General features: G+C 38.9%; 2 protein-coding genes across 2 annotated transcripts; both read left to right on the forward strand.

Annotated features, from left to right (window-relative positions):
* Positions 1–404: 404 nt before the first annotated feature.
* On the forward strand, positions 405–16220 carry LOC125231939 (retinoid-inducible serine carboxypeptidase-like). Its single transcript, XM_048137550.1, has 9 exons — positions 405–580; positions 6356–6585; positions 7592–7691; positions 8315–8451; positions 10266–10557; positions 10908–11078; positions 12726–12803; positions 15479–15633; positions 16130–16220. The coding sequence occupies exons 1-9, from the start codon at positions 469–471 to the stop codon at positions 16187–16189; spliced, it is 1335 nt and encodes a 444-aa protein (XP_047993507.1). The 5' UTR covers positions 405–468; the 3' UTR covers positions 16190–16220.
* A 3637-nt stretch (positions 16221–19857) lies between these two features.
* On the forward strand, positions 19858–25998 carry LOC125228861 (DNA methyltransferase 1-associated protein 1). Its single transcript, XM_048133560.1, has 8 exons — positions 19858–20262; positions 20632–20795; positions 21137–21355; positions 21715–21846; positions 21999–22259; positions 22954–23095; positions 24333–24487; positions 25822–25998. Exons 1-8 carry the CDS (start codon positions 20061–20063, stop codon positions 25933–25935), a joined length of 1389 nt encoding a protein of 462 aa, XP_047989517.1. The 5' UTR covers positions 19858–20060; the 3' UTR covers positions 25936–25998.
* Positions 25999–26386: the final 388 nt, after the last annotated feature.

The following is a 26386-nucleotide window of genomic DNA, read 5'->3' on the forward strand; positions in this document are numbered from 1 at the left end:
CTGTTTGTGAAACTTGTGAAGTAATGTGGCTACAGTCACCAACGCTAAACTTTTGTAAACCGCTTCTTCCCAAATTTAAAGACAAATGTTATATATCAAAATGTAAAACTTAGGCTTGTGGATGTGGCTATGCTGCCAATTATCGACTGCTATTGTAAATATGTACATCTCATGATAACTTAAATTAATGTTTACTTTTAGAATCGCATTCAAATGATATTCACGATTCGGGGCGTCTTCTACACAATGTCCGTGAGCCGTGATAAGGACAATAACGTTACGTATAAAAACCACGATAATTTTGTACAAATCACGATATCATGTGTGCTAACAATTTAGTCAAGAATTTAACTATCTCTTTAAATCGCCTTAATTTTTAATCAGTTCACTTATCTACGTGATAACACCAAATAATTGATCAGACTGCACCTTATACGACCGGTTCTGTTTAGTATAGCAAACGATGAAATGGCGAAGAAAACTGTTATAATATCAGTGACGGCAGGGGTAGTGATTGCCGGAGGTATAGCGGTGCTTATTTGGTGGCTTGTAGCGGGCCGCGACCCCTTCAGAACTGTAGGTACGTAGCTATATGTAAATGAAATTGCATTGAAACCGTCAAGTGGGATCTTCCTTTAGCCACAGATCAAACTTTAGCCAAATGTAATCTGAATTAACACTTTCGAAACCGGGCTCTACGCGGCGCTACGACATTTTCGCTACATACGGGGAAACCCATGTAATCGGCTACGCTTCTACGAGCGGTGTACCCGACAGTCGGGTTCTTGGTAGCGAAAGTGTTAAGTAAACATTTTTTTATTGTGGTGGCGTGCACTCTGTGCACTGCGGGCGTAGCAGAGCAGTTCCCGAATACTTTGTACATAGCCAGGTCAGCAAATTTTAATTGATCCTATTTTGTTACCAACATTTAGTACTATAAGTCGACTTTCGTAAGATATATACAGGATAATTGTTATAATTAAGAAAATATAGATACTAGAGAACCTTAATGACGATATAAGACTTACTGAAATCTCAATTCATCAAAAAAATCTTGGTAACAAAATAGGAATAATAAAAACAAATTTAACTTTTTCCTTAATTTTTGTACAAACTTTTCAAGAACTAGCACACTAATTGGATAAACTTTATCGCATCGGTGCGTCCCTACCGCACTTAAAAATAGTATGAAAAGGTTAGCCTGGCGTTATCGTCTATCACGCGGCCGTGCTTGCCTGCGGTCTCATGAGCCCTAGGCACCCGGCGAAGGATACTGGCGAGATGCTTTGCTCATGTGCTTATCTGCCGCCATTAGTCGCCTTACCTATAAGACACTCACGGGACGAGACGGGATGGTGCTACTTATTCAACATTTTATATAACAAAGTATACCTAGTATAGCATGGACCTTCAATAGGGACTGAGCTCACACTTTTTTTTACTAAATTGAACTTTATCACCGGTGCAGAAATAGTAGTAGTATTTTTACCTGTATTGTAACTAAGTTTATAAACTTCTTAAATTATTTTTGTATTAAGTATATCGAGGCAAAGGTATTAATACCTTGTAACGAATTGGTAAGTCATTATTATGAAGCCATAAAACCAAAGATTTGCGCAATTAAAAAAAACCTTTAATTGGGTATTAGAAGATTTGGTAGTAACTTTGAATATTGACAGGTATCCCCAAATTATGACAGTGATGACGTCATTCAAATGATTTTGACAGTGGCAATAAGTGCGAGAAGGAACCAGCCCCAACTTTACCCTCTCATGTGGACACACTTTTTGGCCTAACAACTCAATCTAGCTTCATCATTCTCTTGCCCTTATCCCAGTCACTTGGGGTCGGCGCAGCATGTGTTTCTCTTCCATACATCTCTGTCACTCGTCATCTCATCATTAACTTGTTTTAGTTCCATATCATGTCTCACACAGTCCATCCACCTCTTCTTCGGTTTTCCCCTCCCGTTTCTTCCACCACCTTCCACATTCATTCGTAATATCTTTCTCGTCACATGCCTTTCATCCCTCCGCATTACATGTCCATACCATGCTAGTCGATTCGCTCTTACTTTTTCAACTATCGATGCTACTTTCAAGCTTCCTCTGATATACTCATTCTTTATCTTATCCATTCTTGTGACGCCACACATCCATCTTAACATTCTCATCTCTGCTACATGCAATCTCTTTTCATCCGTCACCTTTAGGGCCCAACACTCTGATCCATACATGACGACAGGTCTGATGACAGATTTATAAATTTTGCCCTTCAGTCGAAGAGGCATCCGGGCGTCATAAATGGTTCCCGTGACCTGTCGCCATTTCATCCACCCCGTGCTAATACGGTTTTTCACGTCGCGGTCGATATCGCCATCGCACTGTACGAGCGAACCAAGGTACTTAAAGTCGGAGCAGACCGGCAATAAAATACCATCGAGTTCTATGGCAGCAAAACCAGAGAGACCGCCGAAATCACAGAACATATGTTCTGTTTTTGATCTACTGATCTTCAGGCCAACATTCTCTAGATTTGCCGCCACTTCTCGAGTCTGCTCTGTACCTCGAGCCCGTCTTCACCAACAAGCACAATGTCATCGGCGAAAAGCATACACCAGGGTACCTCCTCCTGTATGTCCGACGACAAAGCGTCCATAATAAGCAGGAAGAGGTAAGGACTTAGAGCCGATCCCTGGTGCAAGCCCACCGCGACACTGAACCTGTCGGTGGTGCCGGCAGCTGACCGAACGCGTGTACATCGACTGTACATTGACCGAATTAGCTCTACATACTTCCCACGCACGCATTTCTCTTTCAGAGCCCACCACAAAACCTCTCGGGGTACGCGGTCGTATGCCTTTTCGAGGTCAACAAACACCATATGCAGGTTCCTTTTTGCGCGCCTGTATTTTTCGCACAATTGGCGAAGTGCAAAAATGGCGTCTGCTGTACCTCTTCCCGGCATAAACCCGAATTGGTTTTGTGTTATTTCACTCTCTTCTCTCAGGCGTCTCTCTATCACTTTTTCCCATATTTTCATTGTATGTGACATAAGCTTTATTCCTCTATAGTTGTTGCAGTCTTGTACATCCCCTTTGTTTTTGAAAATGGGCACCAGTAAACTGTCGCACCATTCATCGGGGATAGTTTCTTCATGCAACAACTTATTGAAGAACAAAGTCAGCCACATACATCCATCCTCACTCAACAACTTCCATACTTCTCCAGGTATTAGACTTATATTGACCGGGATATAGACCGTGATTACCTTTTTGATTTTTGTCGAGCTCCCGATATTTCGACGCGCAGTGAACGCAGCCGACGCGCGCGAAGGAGGGTAGATCGCGCGCTGTCTATGCAACTTTAACATCCACCCGCCTTCGTCAGTTTTCCGTGATCATGATGCATGCAACTGCGTCGAAATATCGGGAGCTCGACAAAAATCAAAACGGTAATCACGGTCTATATCTTAAAGCTATGGTTACAGGATTTTGGCATGCGGACAAAACCACTTGATGGTATACCTACACAAAAAAATTCAATTAATTCCTTTAGATCGTGTATATTTCCGTTTTTATGTAATATGTTTGCGTTTTGCGACACTAGTAGAGACCGCGTGAACTGAATTTAATTGTTCAATCAATCCGTCTTAAATAGGTTCAAGTGTAACTCACGGCATGAAAGAAAGAATAAACCGGCCAAGTGCGAGTCGAACTCGCCCGCCGAGGGTTCCATACAAACTTTCAATACTTAGTTGAATCATCAAATGTTATTCATATAACTCTACAGACTTGACTAAATTCCTCGAGACTCAATTTCCCACGTACATAACAAGTAATATTTAATATACAATTTTATTATTAAACAACGTCCAAAGAAAATCAAGACAATTCGACTTGAATAGTTTACGTTACAACATTGTCGTCAGGACGCTCCTAATCCTGACCCGATCCCATTATATCAGGAAAAACGCGATGTAGGAAATGAGCGTTCAACGTACAGCGACATCTATCGGCAAATTAAGTAAACTAATGTGCGCGAGCTCAAAGTATGGAAGATGATTTTTATGGGATAATTATTTATTGCGTAAACCGATTTTAACCATTTCTCCTCTATTTGAAAGAGGGTACTTTTATTGTTATTCTGTAAAAATTACAGGCACAATAAACACCCGCAAGGGTGGTGAAATTGAAAATGTAAATCTGAAAGGTTCTTTTATTCATTAAAAAAAAAATTTCAAGGTACGTGTATGATTTTATTTTTCCTGTAATATTTACTATAATGGCCATATTTGGTAAAAAAAATCATACATTTTCGTTGGTAAACTTCGGAGATAAGGGGGGGAGCGATATTTTTTTTATATTTTTCTTCAGAACAAAACAATTATAAAAAATAGTTTTGATATGTACAGTTTGAACTCTTTCTAACGATACCCCACTTGACCTAGTAACTTGACATTTACAGTTTGCCCCCGTTCATTTTGGCAATTTTCTATAAATAATATTAATAAATTTAAAAAAAATAATACTTTCAATTTGTAGAGGTTCACTATGTTCATAAATATTCCAAATTTCAAAGCGATAGCATAAGTAGTTCTCGAGATATTTAGTAATGAGACAGACGAACAGAGCGGCACTATAAGGGTTCCTTTTGTACCTTTTTGGTACGGAACCCTAAAAACAGGCTAAAACCACAATACCCCTTTGTAAAAAACACACACTGTGTCGAGAGATAGGTATAGATAGATATTTTTGTATCATACTTTCTAGCGGTGTATGCTATCCTACGGAATCCAAAGTCACATAAAAAAATGGAACGAAAATTGTACTAAATTGTACGCTTATTAAAAAAATGTACTACATGTATTTACACGAAAACAGTGATCAATATGTCACCGCCAGGAAGCATACTTTCTAGCGGGCGCTATCTATTTCACTATGTAACAGTCCAGTTTTCAGATTTCTTGTGAATCAGAAAATATGTACGAGAATTGTACTCATTGTACGCTAATGAAAAAAAATGTACTACATGTATTATTTACAAGAAAACAATGATCAGTACCATCAGTGAGTATGGTGAAAAATATTATGTTGATTCTAAAGCATTTGTAGGTTGCTTACTTTAGAATCTGAACGGATAATTCACGGATATATTTTCTGATTCACAAGAAAGTTGAAAACTGGACTAGCTGTTACATAGTGAAATAGTATAGCGGTATAGATCATTGCACCCGCCAGAAAGTATGCTTCTCGTCTTTTTAGCGGTGACATACCCTGATTTTCGCCATTGTTTTCTTGTAAATACGCGTAGTAATTTTTTCCGTCCGTCCGTTAATTAGCGTACAATGTGAGTACAATTCTCGTACATTTTTGTTTTATTAGGGTACCCCCTACATGATGTGACTTTTTTTCATTCCGTAACGATACCATGTCACCGCTATTTAGAAATGTAGGACACTATATTTTACTAAGTACTAGTTTTATTATGAAATAGACATGCGCGCCGCCGCCGCCGCCGATAGTTTGAATTTCGCGCCAAAATAGAGAAGGGAACCATACGAGATTAATAATATTAAAATCCATTGAATATAAACAAACGAATGAAACGCGCGTACCCCGTGTCCCTTTAGTTTCATTATAGTATTTTATGCAATTAACCGTTGCTTATGAGAGGTCAAAAATGGCGAGTGCTGTGGGTAACAATTTGAGACGGTAGTATACAAAAAGCTCTTCCTAATATCCCCATTGTATAAACGCTCTCTTTGAATGTTCTACACATTCCAACGGCGCTGCGAAGGCTGACAGGTTCTAATCTAAGCCGTCAATAAATTTGCTGACAAACCGAACTGCCCGCCGCCATTGGATGGAGTCAAGCGGAAGGAGCTGGTATTGCGGAGCGCCAGACCAGAGATGGGGACAGTACTCAATATTAAGGTCGAACCTGCGCTTTATATAACGAAAGTCGCTGACGCTGACCCGGTAGTTTGGCCCTGTTCAATCGTTGGAACCCAATTTAGCTTCATGTTTCACATGACTTCGAAACTGGATATGGTTCGTAATATCAGCACCAAGTATCCATACTTTTGCTTAGAGATGGTAAAAGGGATGCCCTGAAACTTTGGCGCCGTGACAAATGGTGTTTTCTTAGTAGAAAACGCACTAACTATACTTTGTTTGAATTGGGCTAGGTTAAGATTACCCAATTCTGAGACCAGAAGCGTCTCGATCTCAGACACAAGGTTGCATCCTATACTCTGGGCTCTTAGTCTATATGACACACTTGTCCATTGACCTTACCTACAAAAATCACTAGTGTGAACCATAATATTATAATCTTTAATTTACTATTTCCAGAGCTAAACAACCAAGCTATAGGAGATGTAGAAGGCACAGCCGCTCTGACCAGGATCCGCGGCTCCGGAGACATGTTCTGGTGGTTCTTCCCCGCCCACCACGAGACGCCCGCCTCGAGACCCGTCGTCCTGTGGCTGGACGGAGTCACGGGGGTCTCGCCCAGTCTACTAGCCAACTTTGGGATGTTTGGTCCTTATGACTTTAATTTGAATCAGCGGAATGATTCTTGGGTAAGCGAATAAACTTGTTAGGATTCGAGTTGGTAGCGACAAAGTGAAAAGCGACGATGCCGTGCCGTTACGAGTACATGGCGGCCGATACCACTTCTCGCACTAGTGCGTAAAAAACACCATTTGTACTGAAGTAGTATTTTATACAATCGTGATATAATAGGAAGTTTTCAAACGAGTACCGATGTTTAGGTCACGAAGAAGGCTGAGTGGCCTAATATCGACACGAGTTAAAAGTTATATCACTATTGTATCAATACGTCGTTTTTACAGTCATCATCTTCATCATCAATGGACGGAAATATCATCATTCATCGCACTAGTTATAATTAATGTTAATAGCGTCGTTCACAGTTGTATCAACATCGAATTACCTAGCAACCAATTGTTTGTAATAACCGTCTCTGATTGGCCGATAACTCGACAGATTTAAAAATGTGTTTCAGATGCGACAAATTTGCCAGGTATCGCAAATTAGTTTAGAAATTATGAAGTACTATTTTTGAAATTATTACAGTTAACTAAAGTCAACTATAATGGGATTATTATAGTTGAGTCGGAACTGCCATAGAGTATCGAACACTGAAAAGTTAGCACTTATAGTTTAGTCGTGGTGTCCTAACCTGCGAGAGGGGGGAAACTTGGCCCTACCCACTAAACTCACTCCGGTGTTTTCATTCTATGGACTTCCTCACATGGGGCATAGCCCTAACCTAACTAAGCAATGTTAGGAAGTCCATTTAATACCTGATACGTAGCAAGCTGCACTACGCTACTCAGTGCGTCAGATGAATACATATTTAATTACATGCACTGTATACTATGCATTACATATTTAATTTGTGCTTTGTAATGACTGTTATCGCAACGTAATAATTCAAACGTAAATAATTGAGAGCATACAATTACTAAGTATATAGTTTTATACATAACTATACATGTATGTATTTATAAATTCTATGACGTTATGCCAAATATTTGGAAACGTTAACATTTAAATTGACAGGTTGACCAATACAACCTACTGTTCGTGGACGCACCCATGGGCACCGGCTTCAGCGCAGCGCAATCAGACAGCTCCATTCCAGATACTATTGACGGAAACAGTAACTACATTTTTTATATTTATACGTTAAGTAAAAAAAAATATTTAGTCACTAGCAGTATTTACCTACTTTACGGACCATCCCCTGAAATGCGAAAAAATGCCTATTTACTTATTTCATACATTTTCGTTGTTTAACCTTGACATTTTCTATGGACAAGTAAAAAAAATCGCGATTTCGGGTAAAAGTTGCCCAGTAATTCTTCTGAACTAGTTTATATATAATATATTTAATTATCCACTCCGTAAATGATTGTGGGTGACAAAATAAACACTGTGAATAACTAAAATGACCATTTTTTCTTGTTTCTGTTTAGCCCAATGGTTGACTGGTAGAGAATGCCATTAGGCATTAAATCCGCCGTTTGTACATTTTTGTTTTAATTATGTGCAATAAAGTTTAAATAAATAAATGACCTAAATGATTCGGAATCAAATCGAAGAGAGAAGATTTGAGGGCGTATGTTACCCGGCGAAATCTATTGCTCGGATATGCAATGAAAATGCTCAAAATTTTATTGTTTATGTTCCCGGGATTTAGGTCACATATTTGTGATAAGTTTGTATTGCTATTCTTATAACAATAACCTACTATTATTACTACTTGAATATTTTGCTTTTCAGTTGATCATTTAATGTATACTTTGGCATCATTTTACGAAATGCACGGTGGTTTCAACGATGCGCCTCTATATATTTTTGGACAAGGACATGGATCGAAATTAGCACTGGCTCTCACCATGCGGTTACTGGAAGACAATGTAAGGATTTTGAAGAGCAAGTCAAAGAAAAAAGACACCTATGACAGCCTCGATCATTTTCATCGGAAATTAGTAGCATATTCTAAACATTAGAAAATCTTTCATTTATTTGTGAAACCAATACCAAAAAACCGGCCAAGAGCGTGTTGGGCCACGCTCAGTGTAGGGTTCCGTAGTTTTCCGTATTTTTCTCAAAAACTACTGAACCTATCAAGTTCAAAACAATTTTCCTAGAAAATCTTTATAAAGTTTTACTTTTGTGATTTTTTTCATATTTTTAAACATATGGTTCAAAAGTTAGAGGGGGGGACGCACTTTTTTTCCTTTAGGAGCGATTATTTCCGAAAATATTAATATTATCAAAAAACGATCTTAGTAAACCCTTATTTATTTTTAACTACCTACACGTTGGGGTTGGAATGAAAAAAAATATCAGCCCCCACTTTACATGTAGGGGGGGTACCCTAATAAAACATTTTTTTCGATTTTTTATTTTTGCACTTTGTTGGCGTGATTGATATACATATTGGTACCAAATTTCAGCTTTCTAGTGCTTACGGTTACTGAGATTATCCGCGGATGGACGGACGGACGGACAGACAGACATGGTGAAACTATAAGGGTTGACTATACGGAACCTTAAAAACGCAACACGCGCCTAAGAACATTGCTATGCTAATCAAAAGTGACCACTAAAAGTATTGTAGGTACCCTATTGACTTACCGTTATGCTGCTGATGTAGATGTATTAAGTCTCGGTTGCAATGTCACTGACGTTAGAACAAAGTTTATTTTGTATCGAACATAGTACACAAGGTTTGGTTACTAAACAAACGAATCCAAGCTATATTAGTTAAAACGTAACAGTTAGGGCATGCTCCCGGTATTTCCCGATTCTTGATTTCCCGGGAAATCCCGGTAATTTTATGGTGGCGAAAGAACCGAGACAAAAATTTAGGAACCGGTGCTCCCGGTTCTTTTCATAATATCGGATTTATTCATTTTTTAAATTGTATCTGCATTTGGATTTGTGCGATGGCAGTTTTAATTTAATCTAAGATAAACATGATATTTACTATCGCAAATAGTGCAATTTGCAGCACTACACTGCTACAATTATACTACTGAACTTAATCCTGTAATATAACTATATTACTTAACTAGAGACGTATTATAATTATATCCCTAGACTAAGTTTAATCCAGTGATATAATTATATAACTGAACTAGTAACGTATTATAATGTCTCTGCTGATGGCTCGTTCGGCACTTTTTTCGAACTTTTTGATATACTTTGTTATACTTAGTGATGAGATTAGATTAGTGAGAACTAAGGTATACTTATGAGAATGACTTTAAGAATGTCCTATAATATTTATTTTATTTTATTTTATTTATAATTCTACTCTAGTTATACTTATAATTATTTTAAAGAATGGACACTGACACTGATGTTTGACAGTTTGCTATTCATACGTTTTTCAGTATTGTTAACCAATATCCACGCCATTAAAAAATAAGTTAATTCCTTTTTGCATAGTACAAAGATTGTATATCATATCATATTCCACATCACTTCTGTTACGGTGTGATACGGCGGAAGCAATGCTCGTGTAGGTAATCTGAATCCGAACAGTAGGTATCTTTATTTACAAACCTTTAAGTACTCCGCTTACGCTTAAGTGCTGTTAGTTTACCGTAGCATACTTACTTAGAAATCAAATTAGGTCACCATATAATATAACGTAATTCATCTAAGAGGTATGAAATAGATAAGTACTAAAAGAAGTCTTATTTTAACTTTTATATTTCAGGAGCTTCCACATAATTTAGCAGGGATTGCACTCGGCAACGGAATCGTATCCCCGGCTCTCGCCCTGACCAAACTCAGTTTTTATCTCTGGGAGCTGGGCTACGTCGACGAAGACGGGCGCACCGCTATTGATAACTTCTCGGAGGAAACGAGCGATTTAGTCCACAACGGACAACTAGGAGCTGCCTTTGATCACTTCTTGACACTGGGAGAATACACAAACGAGAACGCTGGAGCTGTGGCAGTCAATTTGGGACATATTGTTGAAAAACTAGCACGTGACGCTCGGCAAGGTCGACACCGCTTAAATAATGTTAGATAACTTATTGCGCTAACACAGCGCTTTATACATATATGTATACTGCTCGATGATTTCGAGGGTGCTCCTGCTACTTTGTATTTAAGTAACTAGGGAACAATTTTTCTAAAATCTTTGCTTTTTCTAACCAAGACAAATCCTAAACTTTAATTAGTTATTATCATTGGTGAAATTGACAGCGACGAATATTTTTTTAACTTGGATCTATCTCATTTATGTTTTTGATGGAATTTAGTACTTATTTATATTCTGGATCTCGTAGACGATATTACTTTGGTGCTTTTGCCCGTGGATAGGGCCTTACTGATTTAAGTACATTTTCAGGATACTTCGGCCAACCGAATTACCTGGACAATGTGTTCGGTTTGGACTCATACCGGTTCATGGATGAGACCGTGGCGCCGGCCCTGGGCATCAGCGGATCCTACGCGGCGCGTCAAGACGCCGCCGTCCGCGCTTTCAGGAACACCTTCATGGAATCTGATGTTGAAAAAAGTAAGCTTCTTCGACGACCGGTCTAGCCTACGCTGTGCTTACACTTAGTCCGTTTTCACATTATCCAATAAGTACGATATCGGATGTCGGAAGGATTTCAATGGAAATAGTTATTTGTTATACAAGGGGGCAAAGTTGTATTTTAACGCCGAGTGTGGAATTGAAAAACGAGCAAGTGAAAGGATACTATAGTTGAACCACGAGCGAAGCGAGTGGTTCGAGAATAGAATCCTGAACTTGTGTTTTTTAACACACGAGAAGTAAAATACATTTGCACCCGTGTGTAACACAAAACTTTTCCCCTCACTATAGCAAGGAAACTACAACGCAAAAATGCGTTTATCACCGCTTCCAGTAGTTCCACAGGTGGTAAATCATCTTTATTACTAGATTCACCTACTTTTATCAATTTTAAAGCAGTTAATTTGACTTTATTCGAGGTCAAATTACTTTACCCACTAGTGGATAAAATGCGTTTTTACCCGCTGGTATTAAAGGACAAAACACGTGTTTCCGAGCTAGTGAAGGGAAAAAGAAAAAATCCAAGATGACGCCTGTAATATAGGGGATATCGGTCCTACATCCGTTGTCGGATCGGATATGATAACGCACTTATACTATACACTCTAGATTTATTACGTTGTGTAATAGGTACCTACAGTGCATAATCTACAAGGAAGTTAATACGAAGTACAAAATTATTATTTATTATTCTTAATCATGCAAATTAGCTTTTTTATAAGTGCAAGATGACACTAATGGATAATAATCATCTCATGACCAACGATGTGCAAGCATTATTAGCATACTTATAGCGATTTATTAATAACATAATGCCATAATTAAGAGATTCTTTACTAATGAGCTATTACGAAATGCTGTTATATTTCCAGATGGGTAATAACTACAGTAAATGTGCAATTGCATGCGGAGCGGGAGTTATACAGGGTGGTCCAAACCTTAACTTGAAAAAATTTTTTTTAGATTCCTCACATCATGGGCTATTATTATCCATGTATATTAGTCGATTTATTGTAGTTTTCGAGAAGAATCGTTCTCCCTAGGGAGTTACGAAATTTGTAGCACCATTTACATATAATATGTAACTAAATATGTTTACATATAATTTATACTTATTACAAATGTGATGAAAAACATTGTCTGCAACTCGGGGTGAAAGAATATTTCAAAATCGAGTCAATAAAAAGCTGCGGCAAGTCGCCGCTATTTAACTTACTCTCGTGTGCAATATTTAACTTACGCCTCATTTTACACAATCTACCTGTACATATAGCGACAGCACGAATATGGTTAAGGTACATTAGGGTAATTTCGAAAGTGGTGTGTTTTCGTAAGTCGCATAAAAATCACCATTATTTCCATCATATCAAGATAAGATTCCCCTTTCGAAATTACCCGAGCATTTCTGTCATTCAAAATTACTCTAGTGCACCTCATCGGTGATGTTAAATTGTCAGAAAAAAAATAACCAAAAAAATTATAAGATGTACCTACATACTATGAGTGAGGTTAGATTCAATCTTATTAAGTGACCATACCTAAAACCATACAAATAGTTAATATATCTCATGGCATGGGGTATATACTGTTGAATTGTATTGTGATTGCAATTTTAATTGTTTACAGTTGAATACATTCTCGAAAACACGAATCTTAAAGTGACTATCTACAACGGCAACTTAGACGCGATATCCAACACTCCAGGTAAGAGCCAAGTTTTAAGAATCGTCATAAATATAGACTGTCAACCTAATCTTAGCACTAAAAACAAATAAAAAAATTCAGTCGAATTGAGAACCTCCTCCTTTTTTGAAGTCGGTTAAAAAGGCACCCACATTTTCAATCAATTTTAAGTTTGGCTCGTCGATGATTCCGCCAACGTCAAGGTTTAGGAAGGCACGAGTTTCATGAAGACAATGAGGAGGCACACTCAAAGGTTATGACAGATGGCGCCACCCTATTAGTCCATTGCACTAGCATTGCACAGATAAAGAATTTCATACGTGAGAGCGAGATGATATGTTTTTTCTCTCTCACACACAGTCATATGAATGACAGTGACATGCCTAGACACTTGCACACGCGCCGCCTGGCGGGATAAAAATGTCATTGTGCCTCATTGCTCGTTTAATAACACGCATCAGCCACCAAAAACCTTGCCCTGAAATAAGTCGTTCAAGCTAGGAACATACTACGCGGACGCGGATCTAGACAGGGCCGGATTAAGGGTAGAGCGAGTGGAGCGGCCGCTCTAGGCGCCGAATGGTAAGGGGGGCGCCGAAATCGTCATTACGTGGGCGCACACATAGTCTAAATTGGCGAGAGGAGCCGGGATCGAATTTTGTTTAGCTGTTTAAAGTCTAGATTTGTGATTCTGATTATCTGAAAAGTTGCACCACAATGCCAAAATGTACAACATTCATAAGGTGGGAGCTGTTGCTAGGGCGCCGTGAAAGATGATTCTAATAGCTCTTGACGAACCACGTTGTTGTGACGCCGAGCGACAAAGTTACGTCGCTATCCAAATGACATGACCGACAATCCAAAGCGGAGTCCCTCTTAAAGCCAGAGGCGCAAAACGTCTCAGAGGGGCGCAATTTTGTATGAATCAAAGGAGCGTAAGCGTGATGATGAACGAACTTCTAATCACTAGGAAACCGAAGGGCACATGGCAAACCACCGATACCCATTATGGCATCCCGACGCTGACTACCGAGTTACTGTGGCCTAATTAATTCTTAGTGTTACCTTATACTATTAAACGAGCAATTCTTGTATATTTATTTATTTATTTATATATACCGACGATCTCGGAAACCGCTCTAACGATTTCGCTGAAATTTGTTATGTGGGGGTTTTCGGGGGTGAAAGATCGATCTATCGTAGCCTTAGATCCCGGAAAATTTTCGAGTTTTCGTGAGTTTTTCTTTCGCGTTTGTAAACGTAAAATATATGGTCCTTAATTTCACTGCGCGCGCATCGATTCCGCTTAGCTCAGTCGTACGAGGTCGGTCTAATGTACGCAGATAGATCGTAGGTGTCAGGGTTTCGAATCCCGGCCAGAAATTAAGTTTTTGTTTTTTGTCTTTTTTTTGTTTTTGTAGTTATAAGAGTTTTTTTTTATCTAAAGACGTGATATATTAAAATAGAACCGAGCGAAGCTCGGTCGCCCAGATATTAAAAATTAAACCGATCATGAGATAAAAGGCCTAGAAGTCGGGAACGTAAGCACATTGAAGTCTAAATATGCCAAAGGTCGAACAACATGAGAGCTTAATTAACTTATTTAATTCCCAAGCTCTGCAGTTTTGCAGTTGAAGTCGAACATCTCGATTTTTCAATGTTTGTCCAAGTTGGCCTTTGCCGTGATTTGCTTTTGTCTCCCATGTCTTGCCTTGGCTCTGAAATGAAGCTTAATTCCGACTGTTACCCCACTTACCCCTGCATGTGGGCTTATGTCGGGCTTATTTAGACCCTCCCCCCCCCCCCCCCCATCAATAAAAGGAAAAAATTTCGCGCTCGCTTCGCTCGCGTTAATATAACAATTTTTATTAATTCAATGTTTGTGAGGTGTCAGATGGACAAAGCGAATCTATAACGATGGCGTTTTGGATTCGGACCCCAAAAAAGTTTAAACAAGGGGGCGCCAAAACTGTATCTCGCTCTACCCTGATCGAGTGCGCGGGCCGGCGCTGGATCTAGACAATGAATTATACACTTAAGCTAGGAACACACTACGCGGACGTCCGTCGTGAATCGACCGCGGACGGGAATCTGGACAATGACATTACACATAACCGTGCAAACTATCGGTCGACGGACGCGGACGTGGCCTTGAGCGCACGGACGTCCGATCGAAATCTGGCTCTCTGGATGTTTTGTTCCGTGCACACTGATAGGTCGCGGTCGCGGTCGTTTTACGACGGACGTCCGCGTAGTATGTTCCTAGCTGTAAGCTAGGAACACACTACGCGGACGTCCGTCGTAAATCGACCGCGGACGGGAATCTGGACAATGGAAATACACATAACCGTGCAAACTATCGGTCGACGGACGCGGACGTGGCCTTGAGCGCACGGACGTCCGATCGAAATCTGGCTCTCTGGATGTTTTGTTCCGTGCACACTGATAGGTCGCGGTCGCGGTCGTTTTACGACGGACGTCCGCGTAGTATGTTCCTAGCTTTAACCGTGCAAACTATCGGTCGTCGGTCGTGGACGTGGCCTTGAGCGCACGGACGTCCAATCGAAAACTGGCTCGCTGGATGTTTTGGTCAGCCGAAGCCACGTCCCGAAGACCGTGCACACTGATCGGACGTCCGCGTAGTATGTTCCTAGCTTCACTTTGAATCAAGCACTTTTCAACTCAAGGTTTTCCAGGTCAACTCGAGTGGGTGAATGCCCTGCGGTGGTCAGGGCAGCAGAGTTTCCTCGCTAGTCCCCGTGCGACGCTCATCGTCAACGGTCTCGTGCAGGGCTACTTCCGGGAGACTGAGCGACTGAGCTTCTATTGGGTGAACGTGGCGGGGCAATCGGTGTGTATTTATCTTTGCTGCTTAAAAGTCTCCTCGAAACCGCTAATTTCGGTTATGATGAGTCATCTGCTAGTTCCGTATTCATACTTAGGTACTCTGGACGGACTAGCACGAAAACTCTTTTTGATTTTAGTATGGGGAAAGAAACTTCGAAATTCCAAAATATGATTTTACATTGAGTTTTACAATGGTTTTATGGGCTCAGAAATAGGTAGGAAATATTTCGGGTATTTCATAAAGATGTACCATATCCAACTTTCATCCAATACCGGCGTCCGGGTGAATTTCCAAACATAAGTTGATAGCTTGGCGTTTAAAATAACTGTTGTACTAGCGATGTAGTCATCAAAATCGCTGCCAACTTAGTTTGGTTTGACTCTGATATCTATTTTTAATTTCATGGCATTTCCAACTTGGTTTTATTTGCCTTCTATAGATATATTCTATGAGTGGCGTTACGTGGGATGGTATTATATAGTCATATTTTATATTACAGGTACCGCTTGATAATCCTGATGCCATGCGACGTATCTTAGACAGAATAACCGGGAGCTGAGTTCATAATAAAAATAAAAACCGTTTAAGTATTCCCTTTTATTCATATCTATTTAAATATAATTTATCGAATAAGAGCAAAGGTCTCGACTGATGCAACGAATATCCGGTAACTATTCGGTATTCGGCCACTTAGACGAATATTAATTGCCTACCCACTGCTACCTACTAATCGGCCGAACACCGTATTGAGAATGATATCTGTTAAGTATCCTTAGTATTCGAAATCAGAAAGTTGTGAATACGAAGACCCTTTTATTACTTTTATAAGTATTTGTTACTTTCATTTACCAGTTTTGTAACACAAAATTGTTTGTCACTTCTCTATAAATAAATAAATTACAGCCCGGCAAAAGAGTAGAAATGAAAAAGTAGAACATCGTAAAGTTGTCCCGTTTTATTCACGCATATTGATTTGAAAGGGACAGAACTGCGATGTTGCCAGTATTTATAGCCTGTCAACCAAATTTTGGCAGTAGCAATGTACATCAAACTAAAGTATGGTATCCCTATGAAACGTACAAAAACCAGCAATGTACGTCGAACAGCCACAGATATTTTTTTTCCAAGGGGCTCGCTCCTTCCTTACGTATTAGATAATGTATTAAAAAGGGACGGATATGTGCTAGTTATTTCTCTTTTTGGTAGGACGGAGATTTCCACAGATAAGAGACAAATGACACGCGAACTTCCACCGATTTTCAAAACTAGTGTTGCTAGATAGTTTCCACTCTTTTTTGCTTGATATGGATTGAAAAATTATTGATGAAAGTCAAAATCTTTCCGTCCGAACGGTCCTTAATAACCGTAACAGACTGATCGCCCCGTACCAACATTTTGGTATTCTTGGTGCAGTACGTTACAATTTTGATCTTGTGAAAGCTAGTATACAGAGCATAATAATTAATGATACCGTGTTCTTTTCACTTTAACTTGTTAAAATATCCAATATTAAATCATGTGCATATAATAATTGTAATGTCGTGTAGAGCCCATAAATCGTAACTATCTGTGGATGCCATACCAAAGGCTCCCCACAGACAGTCTTAAAAATTCATAATCTTAAAAAAAACTTGTATGCAATCTGACAGTTCAGATCTGTCAGTGTCTTGTCAGTGTCAGTTTGAACTGTCAGATTGCATACAAGTTTTTTTTAACCCTTCAGGTGGCGGAGCTACAAGTTGCATAAGGGATAAGTGGCACGGTCGTTTTATAAAACATTCCGTTAAGTGGCAGGCGCCGGGAGCCGGACTCTGGGAAAAACAAGCCGATAAGTGGCAGGGACCGGCTCCCGGACCCCGTGCGATGATATACCTAAATATATAAATAAAACCGTCTAAAACTATATCTAGCTTCCTCACACTTGCACGAACCATTCGTCACTAAACAAGGACGGCATTCAGTAAAGGTCCAACACCCTCAACTTCAAAACAGCTTGAAATATGACCCAATTTGATTGGACCAACCGCCTGCCATATTTGAGACACGTGTTTAAAAACCGTCTTTTTTGCAAAATTTGTACTGTAATATGTTAAAAAAGGGATATAAGTGTAAATAAATGTATATTTAAGTCCCTGAATTACTTTTTTATACAATTTACTGTTTGTTTTCCTAAATAAAGTTACTTTAATACATGGAAGTGGTAGCCACCTGATATTTGATCGAGTCTAGCAAAATTCACATAAATGGAATGTATTTTTTTGCTATGGAATGATTTTAGCCGTTTCATAATGAATCCAGTGATATATGGTTTATGCACAACATCCCTACACTTTTTGAGAAATTATAATTTTTGTAACACAAGTGACATTCGCGATGACCACCCGTGAGGGCCCCGCCACTCAAGGGTAAACTTTTTCTGTCATTTTATCGTATCCTTGCCACTCAACAGCCTTTTATTTCAAGTCCGGCTCCCGGTTACCTGCCACTTTACGTGCGGTCGGCTCCCGGATTTCTCCACCTGAAGGGCTAAGATTATGAATTTTTAAGACTGTCTGTGGGGAGCCAAAGAGTAGTATAAGGCTTCCCACAGACAGTCTTAAAAATTCATAATCTTAAAAAAAACTTGTATGCAATCTGACAGTTCAAACTGACACTGACAAGACACTGACAGATTTGAACTGTCAGATTGCATACAAGTTTTTTTTTAAGATTATGAATTTTTAAGACTGTCTGTGGGAAGCCTAAGGCTTGCCACAGACAGTCTTAAAAATTCATAATCTTAAAAAAAACCAAAGACCTTTACAGGGGACAGCTCAATCACATTTTTTGCCATACGAAATTAAACCTTATTACTGAAACAGAAAGTCGATCGTATCAGACTAGCGAAAACGGTCCACATGAGAGGGCATTGTTTGGGCTGGTGTCCCTCTCGCACGTGTTGCCAGTGGTAATGAGGTTCCCATATTAGTAGTATTTTTATCTGTATATTACCTGACTTTATAACTTCTTATTTTATTTTAATGTTTTAATAATTCTAAATCTATGAAAAAAACTTGTATGCAAATTGACACTGACAGATCTGTCAGTGTCAGTTTGAACTGTCAGTTGCATTTTTTTTAAGATTATGAATTTTTAAGACTGTCTGTGGGAAGCCTTAGGCTTGCCACAGACAGTCTTAAAAATTCATAATCTTAAAAAAAACTTGTATGCAATCTGACAGTTCAGATCTGTCAGTGTCTTGTCAGTGTCAGTTTGAACTGTCAGATTGCATACAAGTTTTTTTAAGATTATGAATTTTTAAGACTGTCTGTGGGGAGCCTTATATTATATATTGCCATACACACATCATAAAGCTAGGAACATACTACGCGGACGTCCGATCAGTGTGTACGGTCTTCGGAACGTGGCTTCGGCTGACAAAAACATCCAGCGTGCCAGATTTCGATCGGACGTCCGTGCGCTCAAGGCGACGTCCACGACCGACAACCGATAGTTTGCACGGTTAAAGCTAGGTACATACTACGCGGACGTCCGTCGTATCGTAAATCGACCGCGGACGGGAATCTGGACAATGGAAATACACACAACCGTGCAAACTATCGGTCGACGGACGTGGACGTGGCCTTGAGCGCATGGACGTCCGATCGAAATCTGGCTCGCTGGATGTTTTGTTCCGTGCACACTGATCGGTCGCGGTGGCGGTCGATTTACGACGGACGTCCGCGTAGTATGTTCCTAGCTTAAGTGTATATTCAAGGCGGGGCTTTGAATATACACTAGGCGGGGCTCCTATTCTGTGCAGTTTGGCCTTCGGCCGTTTGAAGATACCTAACGAACCTAACCTATACCTATATAAAAGTCGTCATTTTGTAACCTAGACCGTTTGCGAGACACGCGTTAATTTTATTAAGGCGTCTTGGTAAATACTATGGGAAAATTCGCAACTTCGTACTGCTCTAACTCCAAAATAAGTAGGTTTTTCAAGCAACTTCATTCTATAAAAGATGCTTATTCATGTTGCAATCTTTCATGTTTTTAAATTACAAACACTCAAAAATAATAAATGAAAATTTTTAACAAAAATTTTCTAAGTCCTAAAATCGGGCCCCTTTTGCTTATACCCCAACCGTCCATACACAAACCACTTGCTCTTGCTTGGTGGCCTTGAGGAACGGGACAATGACGTCATCTTTTTCGTGCATGCAGCCCGTTGTAACGAGTTATTAGACGTTATCACGTCAAAAAAACTATCTTGTCTGTAAAATGCTTTGACATATGACAAAATTGACAAACAACCAAAGCAAGTGGGTTATCGTATCGCAATTTCTACTGCTCCTATAATAAAATCGTAGAGAACTTAATAAAACAAATATTTAATAAACTAAGTGATGTGCAGTGTTAAGATTTAAACACCAATTAAAACCAACACAATGGCCGATATTCGCGATATTCTGGATATCGAACAACCAGCCTCCGAGATCACTCGCGAGAGCATAATTCATGGGGATAAGATCAAGAAGAAGTATGTGACCGCTAAGGCCGTGAAAAGGCCCGAGGGAATGCACAGGGAAGTGTTTGCATTGCTCTACAATGATAACAAGGAGCTGCCGCCTCTATTACCCACTGATACGGGTACCTACTATTTGTTTTGTATTTATCCTATAAACATTCAAAAAATCACTGCCGTGTTAATGCTTGGTACAATATTCGTCCAAAGATTCATGACTTTTTCGCTTGTTATATTTTAAATTCAATGTATAATATTTGTGGATCGACCATAAACATGTCTTGAAGGATAAACCATTCTTGAAATAGATTATATGGCGAAAAAGTTAAATTTTTAAGCAATTATAGCTGCTTATTGAGAACAATATATGGTCAATATGTATATAGAATTCCCTTAAAGGATTTTATATTCCATAAGTATATGAGCAGTTTCATCTGTTCATTCTATTGTTACAACATCTACAGTGTACAATTTACATTTTACACTTTTTACAGGTAAAGCTTACAAGCAAACAAAAGCCAAGCTGGGCATGCGAAAAGTGAGAAAATGGACATGGGCACCGTTCACTAATCCTGCTCGTAAGGATAATGCAGTTTTCCATCATTGGAAGAGGGCTTCTGATGAGGCTAAAGATTATCCTTTTGCACAGTTTAATAAGGTAATCAGGGTACAATTGTAAAGTAAATCTTTTTTTTAACTGACCATTTTTATCAACCACCAAATTTATCTTTGTAGCTTGGGATATTTAGACATAGTTACACAATATTGTTCCAATACACAAAAGTCATTAATTTCTCCAGCAATTTCATGTACTATCAGCTGCAAAAGTGCATGGAGAAATTATGAAAGAATTCATTGATAAATTTGCCATGCACTTTTGCAGCTGATAGTACATTGTAACATCATCATGTAACTGTATCCAATTTTAAACAATTTAAAGTTTTATCAATAATAATATCATTGCAGCAATATATTTAATCAATAATAATATCATTGCAGCAAGTATCAATCCCGTCATATTCAGAATCTGAATACAACCAATATTTGAAATCTGAAGACTGGAGTCAAGCAGAGACAGATCATTTGATGGATCTGTGCCAGAGATTTGACCTGCGATTCATTGTGATTCATGACCGATGGGACAGAGCAGCGTTCAGGGATCGAAGCGTTGAAGACTTGAAAGAACGTTACTACCACATCTCTGCTACTTTGGGGAAAGTAAGTAACTTTTTTACAGTTCACTATTGCTGTTTAGAGACTTTATTACTCTATGTTTAGCAGCATTCTCTGAAATAGATTTGTATAAAGGTTTATATGTCTGTGTTATAGTTACTTATATCAATGAAAAGTCTGTCAACTTATTTTTTTTCTCTTTGGTATTCTATGATTAGTTTTACATACATACAATCACGCCTGTATCCCATAAAGGGGTAGGCAGAGCACATGAAACTGCTAAAGTTACAGTGCCACTCTTGGCAAATAAGGGGTTGAAACAAAACGAAACTGTGATGATTAGTTTTGTTGTAATTATTATATAATTTTATACTTAAAAACAAATTACTGCTTTTTATTTTTAGCTAAAAACTAATCCATGGTCTAATGCTGTGACAACTGTTAACGGAGAGAAAAGAACTTACCACTATGATGCTGAGCATGAAAGAAAGAGAAAGGAACAGTTACGCAGATTGTTCGACAGGACACAGGAGCAGGTATGTAACTCCATTAGCATTAATTATATCAACTATTAGACTGTTAATTATGGTCTAAATAAACTTTGCCAATGTAATTTTGAACACTTGTTTGTTGTCTGTCTAAATGTTGTGTTTAAAAATTTCTTGTAACCTCAATTTTACTCTTGTAGATCGATGAAGAACAAATGTTGATTGTGGAGCTGAAAAAGATAGAAGCCAGAAAGCGAGAGCGAGAACGCAAAACTCAAGATCTCCAAAAACTTATATCCAGAGCAGACAGCGGAGCTGTGGCTGGTGCTAACCAGACTCCGACCGCTGAAGCCAATGCTCCTGCCAACACGCCTGCCAATATTGCCAGACGCCATGATAGGAAACTGCACAAGAAGAAGCTAGCTTCACAGCAAAGACCCATACGCACTGTGGAGACAGTTGTAAGCATTTATTAATATACATGCACGCCTTCTGAAAGTTGTTGTTTTACAGAACCATTGTACTTTAAACAAATCTAAAAAGAGCTGAAATTTATCAACTTGATAAAAATAAATCATGTTTCTTATCAACTCTTACTGATGGATTACATGCATGGCATGGTTTATTGATGAATTGAATGATATCTTCTACTAGGATAAATAGGCTATACTAGCATTCTTAACTGATTTAAACTACCATGCATGTTAGATCGCATCAATAAATTTATACAAGCTTTTAATCATTGTTCGGTTTGGGATTACCACTCTTACATGTAGATTATACAGTGGATTATCTAATAAATAATTGCCCATAGGAGCAGCAGAGAGTCAACTTAGTATAGAACTTTGGAAATCTATAATAATTGGACCCGTCTTTGCTGGCCCGAAGGCGTCATTTAGTACCTTAGCATAAAATTAGAATTAATTTAATCAATTAACTTTGCATGCTTAGTTATTATTGCTAATAATAATTTAAAAAATGCATGATATTATGTATAACCTGACACAATTTGTACCTACTCAGTAATCAATCAAGAGCAAACATAACTACCAACAAACTGTTTTGCAGTTTGGCGGTATTTTGTAAACTAATATCAATGTAACTATTGTGTCTGAAGAAAAAAATAATAATAATAATAACTTTTTGATTTGGCAGACCGTGGAGTGGTCCGGAATCAAGTTTCCGGAGGCGCGTGGCACCGGCGTGTGGCTGCGCTCGCAGCGCATGAAGCTGCCCCCGGGCGTCGGCCAGCGGAAGACCAAGGCCATCGAGCAGGAACTCAGGCTTATGGGCATTGGTAATTATTTGTTTAGCTTTGTGTTTATACGTTGACAGTCAGTTTTAAGATTATTTAGATAAGGGTGAAAGATGAGACGAGAATTTTAAGTAATTGATCGACAACTGGTCTGGCTCAGCCAGTAGTGACCCTGCCTGCTAAGCCGCGGTCCTGGGTTCGAATCCCGGTAAGGCCATTTATTTGTGTGACGAGCACAGATATTTGTTCCTAAGTCATGTCAGGATGTTTTCTATGTATATCGTCGCTTAGCACCCATGGTACAAGCTTTGCTTAGTTTGGGGCTAATTTGATCTGTGTAAGGTGTCCCCAATATTTATTTATATTTATTTTACTTATAAATTGAAGCTGGTTTTAAAATAATTTTAAAAATATGTACCCCCTTATTCATAAAGTTAACTAAAGTTATCAAGCCGATAAAGTTCGTTTGTCCCTTTCCAACGTATTGGTGTGATAGAAAGGGACAAGCAAACTTTATCGGCTTATTTTTAGTGAAAGTTTATGAATAAGGGGTGTAGTGCAGAATAACTAACCAGATAGATTTGTGTGTATGCAAGATTCTGAGGCTGTGTGCCTATACTACCTAATACGACATGATAAAAGAGAATAACTAATGTAAAGTCATTCTTCTCTTGTTATCAAGTCAAAAAAAGTGATTATTTTATTCTAAATCCCCACAATATCCAGTCTCTTGCTTTAAAAGGTCTTCCTTTGATTAGGCTTCCTATTTACTTGAGCAAAGGTATTCACTCTTCAGAAAAGGCATCTGCGGGCCGATTTTTAAGTCTCACGCGTTCGAATTCAGAAAATTGTCACTGAAATAGGCAAGTCACCATTTTCAATTGGTATTTTAGTGACAAAATCCCGTATACGAGATTCAAAAATCGCCCTCCTGGACTGGACTGGATCCATATAATAAAACTACCGTGAGACACTGACATATTAAACATGTGAAATCGGGTAACTCACAAAATTGTCGAAGACCGCTCGACATGTGCCGCGCGTGCTCAATGAAAATGCTCTTCGTTACGGAGCGAAGCATGTCGAGCGATCTTCGACTATTTTACATGTTTAATATGGATCCATATAGTATCTAATCGAGGGTTTACTGGTGAAACCCGATAAGTTGAGCAAACTGGTTTCTGAACTATGTGTAATTTCCACAATGTTGTTATTTCAAGGACAAATTATCTCGATTTATCGGGTTTCACCAGTAAACCCTCGCTATGTTTATTTACAGACATTGCACCTACTCCGACTGAGGCAATATGCAAGCACTTCAATGAGCTGCGGTCTGATATAGCTCTGGCTCTGGACTTGAAGAATGCCCTGGCATCATGCGAATTTGATTTGCAAGCCCTGAGACATCAGTATGAAGCCCTGAATCCAGGAAAGGTTAGAACTTTCAACAAATTAAATCTTTTTAAAGTTAAGGTTTAAAAGAACTTTAATGAAATTACATCAAACTTGATATGTGCGACTGGAACTATTCAGTGTCTAATCTAAGTTGATGTTAGTAGTTTTTGTTGACGACCGGTCTCGCTCAGTCGGTCGGTAGTGACCCTGCCTGCTAAGCCGCGGTCCTGGGTTCGAATCCCGGTAAGGGCATTTATTTGTGTGATGAGCACAGATATTTGTTCCTGAGTCATGGATGTTTTCTATGTATACAAGTATGTATTTATCTATTTAAGTATGTATATCATCGCTTAGCACCCACAGTACAAGCTTTGCTTAGTTTGGGGCTAAGTTGATCTGTGTAAGGTGTCCCCAATATTTATTTATAACAACTTGACATCTGATGATGATGGAGTCCGACCGATTTCGGCCATGGAGACCACTTCGACCCCTAAATAATGTTCCGACGCTCATGCGCCCGAAGATGGCTAATGTAGCCTATCTTTGCAGCGAAACTCCGTCCACATTGAGGACACGTAAGTACGCCGTGAGTGTAATTGTAGGATATGGCAGTGGGTGGGCGGGCCTTGAGCTGGTCGCGTCTAGTATCGAGGTCAACTTTACGTTGATCCTCGAAATCCCGCACTTTATTAAATACCAACCTGCGCCATTCTGGTCGTTGTGCTGCCAAATGCTCCCATTGAGACCTACCACAACTCTTCAAGTGACGCTTTTGGACATCCTTGAACCGAAGGAGTTGTCCGCCATGCTTTCGCTTCCCCTCCTCCAGTTCAGAGTAAAATATTCGTTTCGCCACTCTCTCCTCCGGCATACGCGATACGTGACCACACCACCGAAGCTGCCGACGCATTAAATAGGCCTCAATGCCACCAACATTGGCTCGTCGCAGGACTTTGGTGTTACACACTCTGTCGGACCATCTGATCTTCACGATGGAACGGGGACATTTCACTGCATGTATTAACACATTTTTTTTAATTCAAAACATAAACCATACATTCATGATGGAATATTGTTAGGTTTTTCATTCAATCAATCAATATCATTTATTTGTAATGCAAGAATACTTAATTGTAGTTACAGATTGATCTTGTAAGAATTATCAGTCACAGTATTCTATCAACTATCATGGTTAAACGATGTGCAAATATTAAAGAAAAATTATTATATGATTTAGCTCCCAGACAGGATGACCAGACCATCATCCTGGTACAACAGCAACGTGACATAATTTATTTTGGCCATAATTGGCTGGGTGGCAATGAGTGTGTTTGATACATAGTCGGTAAGTAAAATTTTTTTGTTTGTTTCAGACTTTAACCATACCAGCGTCTATCTGCAATTCAAACACTGATAATGAGACCAAACCCACAGGTGAAATTATTGATGTAGTGGGGTCTCCGGGCACGCCTAATACCTCTGTTTAAAGTAACAAGCAGTATTTCTATTAATTATAAAGATTGTGTATTAAATCTTAAGGCGAATTAATATTTAATTGTTTTAATAACTTATTTTACTACAAGTGATGAATGGCATAACACCTATGGTCTGCAGCAGTTAAAGCAGCTTTTATAAAATCAAGCCAAGCTAACTCTATACGGATTTGCAATGTGACAATAGGCTAGTTTCCTACTAGTCAAATCAGCTTCTTTTTAAGAACTGTCAAAATGATTCGCTAATATGTAATTACTATGAAATACTGAAGAGTCACGGTCAATTAATTTACTTTTTATTTTCTCTTTGACTAATTAAATGGAAACTATGTTTAAATTAAACATATATCTACTGCCCATATTTTTCTTCTAATTATGTGGTGCTTGATTTCGCGCACTGCATAAAATATTTTAAGTATAGGAAACTAGCCTATTATTAAAAATA

The sequence above is a fragment of the Leguminivora glycinivorella genome, chromosome 1 (assembly GCF_023078275.1).
Source record: "Leguminivora glycinivorella isolate SPB_JAAS2020 chromosome 1, LegGlyc_1.1, whole genome shotgun sequence".
Taxonomy (NCBI): Eukaryota; Metazoa; Arthropoda; class Insecta; order Lepidoptera; family Tortricidae; genus Leguminivora; species Leguminivora glycinivorella.

Coding starts and splice junctions, on each gene's coding strand:
- LOC125228861 (XM_048133560.1), top strand. CDS start 20,061: ATGGCCGATATTCGCGATATTCTGGATATCGAACAACCAGCCTCCGAG. Junction 21,356..21,714: donor TCTCTGCTACTTTGGGGAAA/GTAAGTAACTTT, acceptor TTTTATTTTTAG/CTAAAAACTAATCCATGGTC. Junction 22,260..22,953: donor TACGCACTGTGGAGACAGTT/GTAAGCATTTAT, acceptor TTGATTTGGCAG/ACCGTGGAGTGGTCCGGAAT.
- LOC125231939 (XM_048137550.1), top strand. CDS start 469: ATGGCGAAGAAAACTGTTATAATATCAGTGACGGCAGGGGTAGTGATT. Junction 8,452..10,265: donor TGCGGTTACTGGAAGACAAT/GTAAGGATTTTG, acceptor TTTATATTTCAG/GAGCTTCCACATAATTTAGC. Junction 15,634..16,129: donor TGAACGTGGCGGGGCAATCG/GTGTGTATTTAT, acceptor TTTATATTACAG/GTACCGCTTGATAATCCTGA.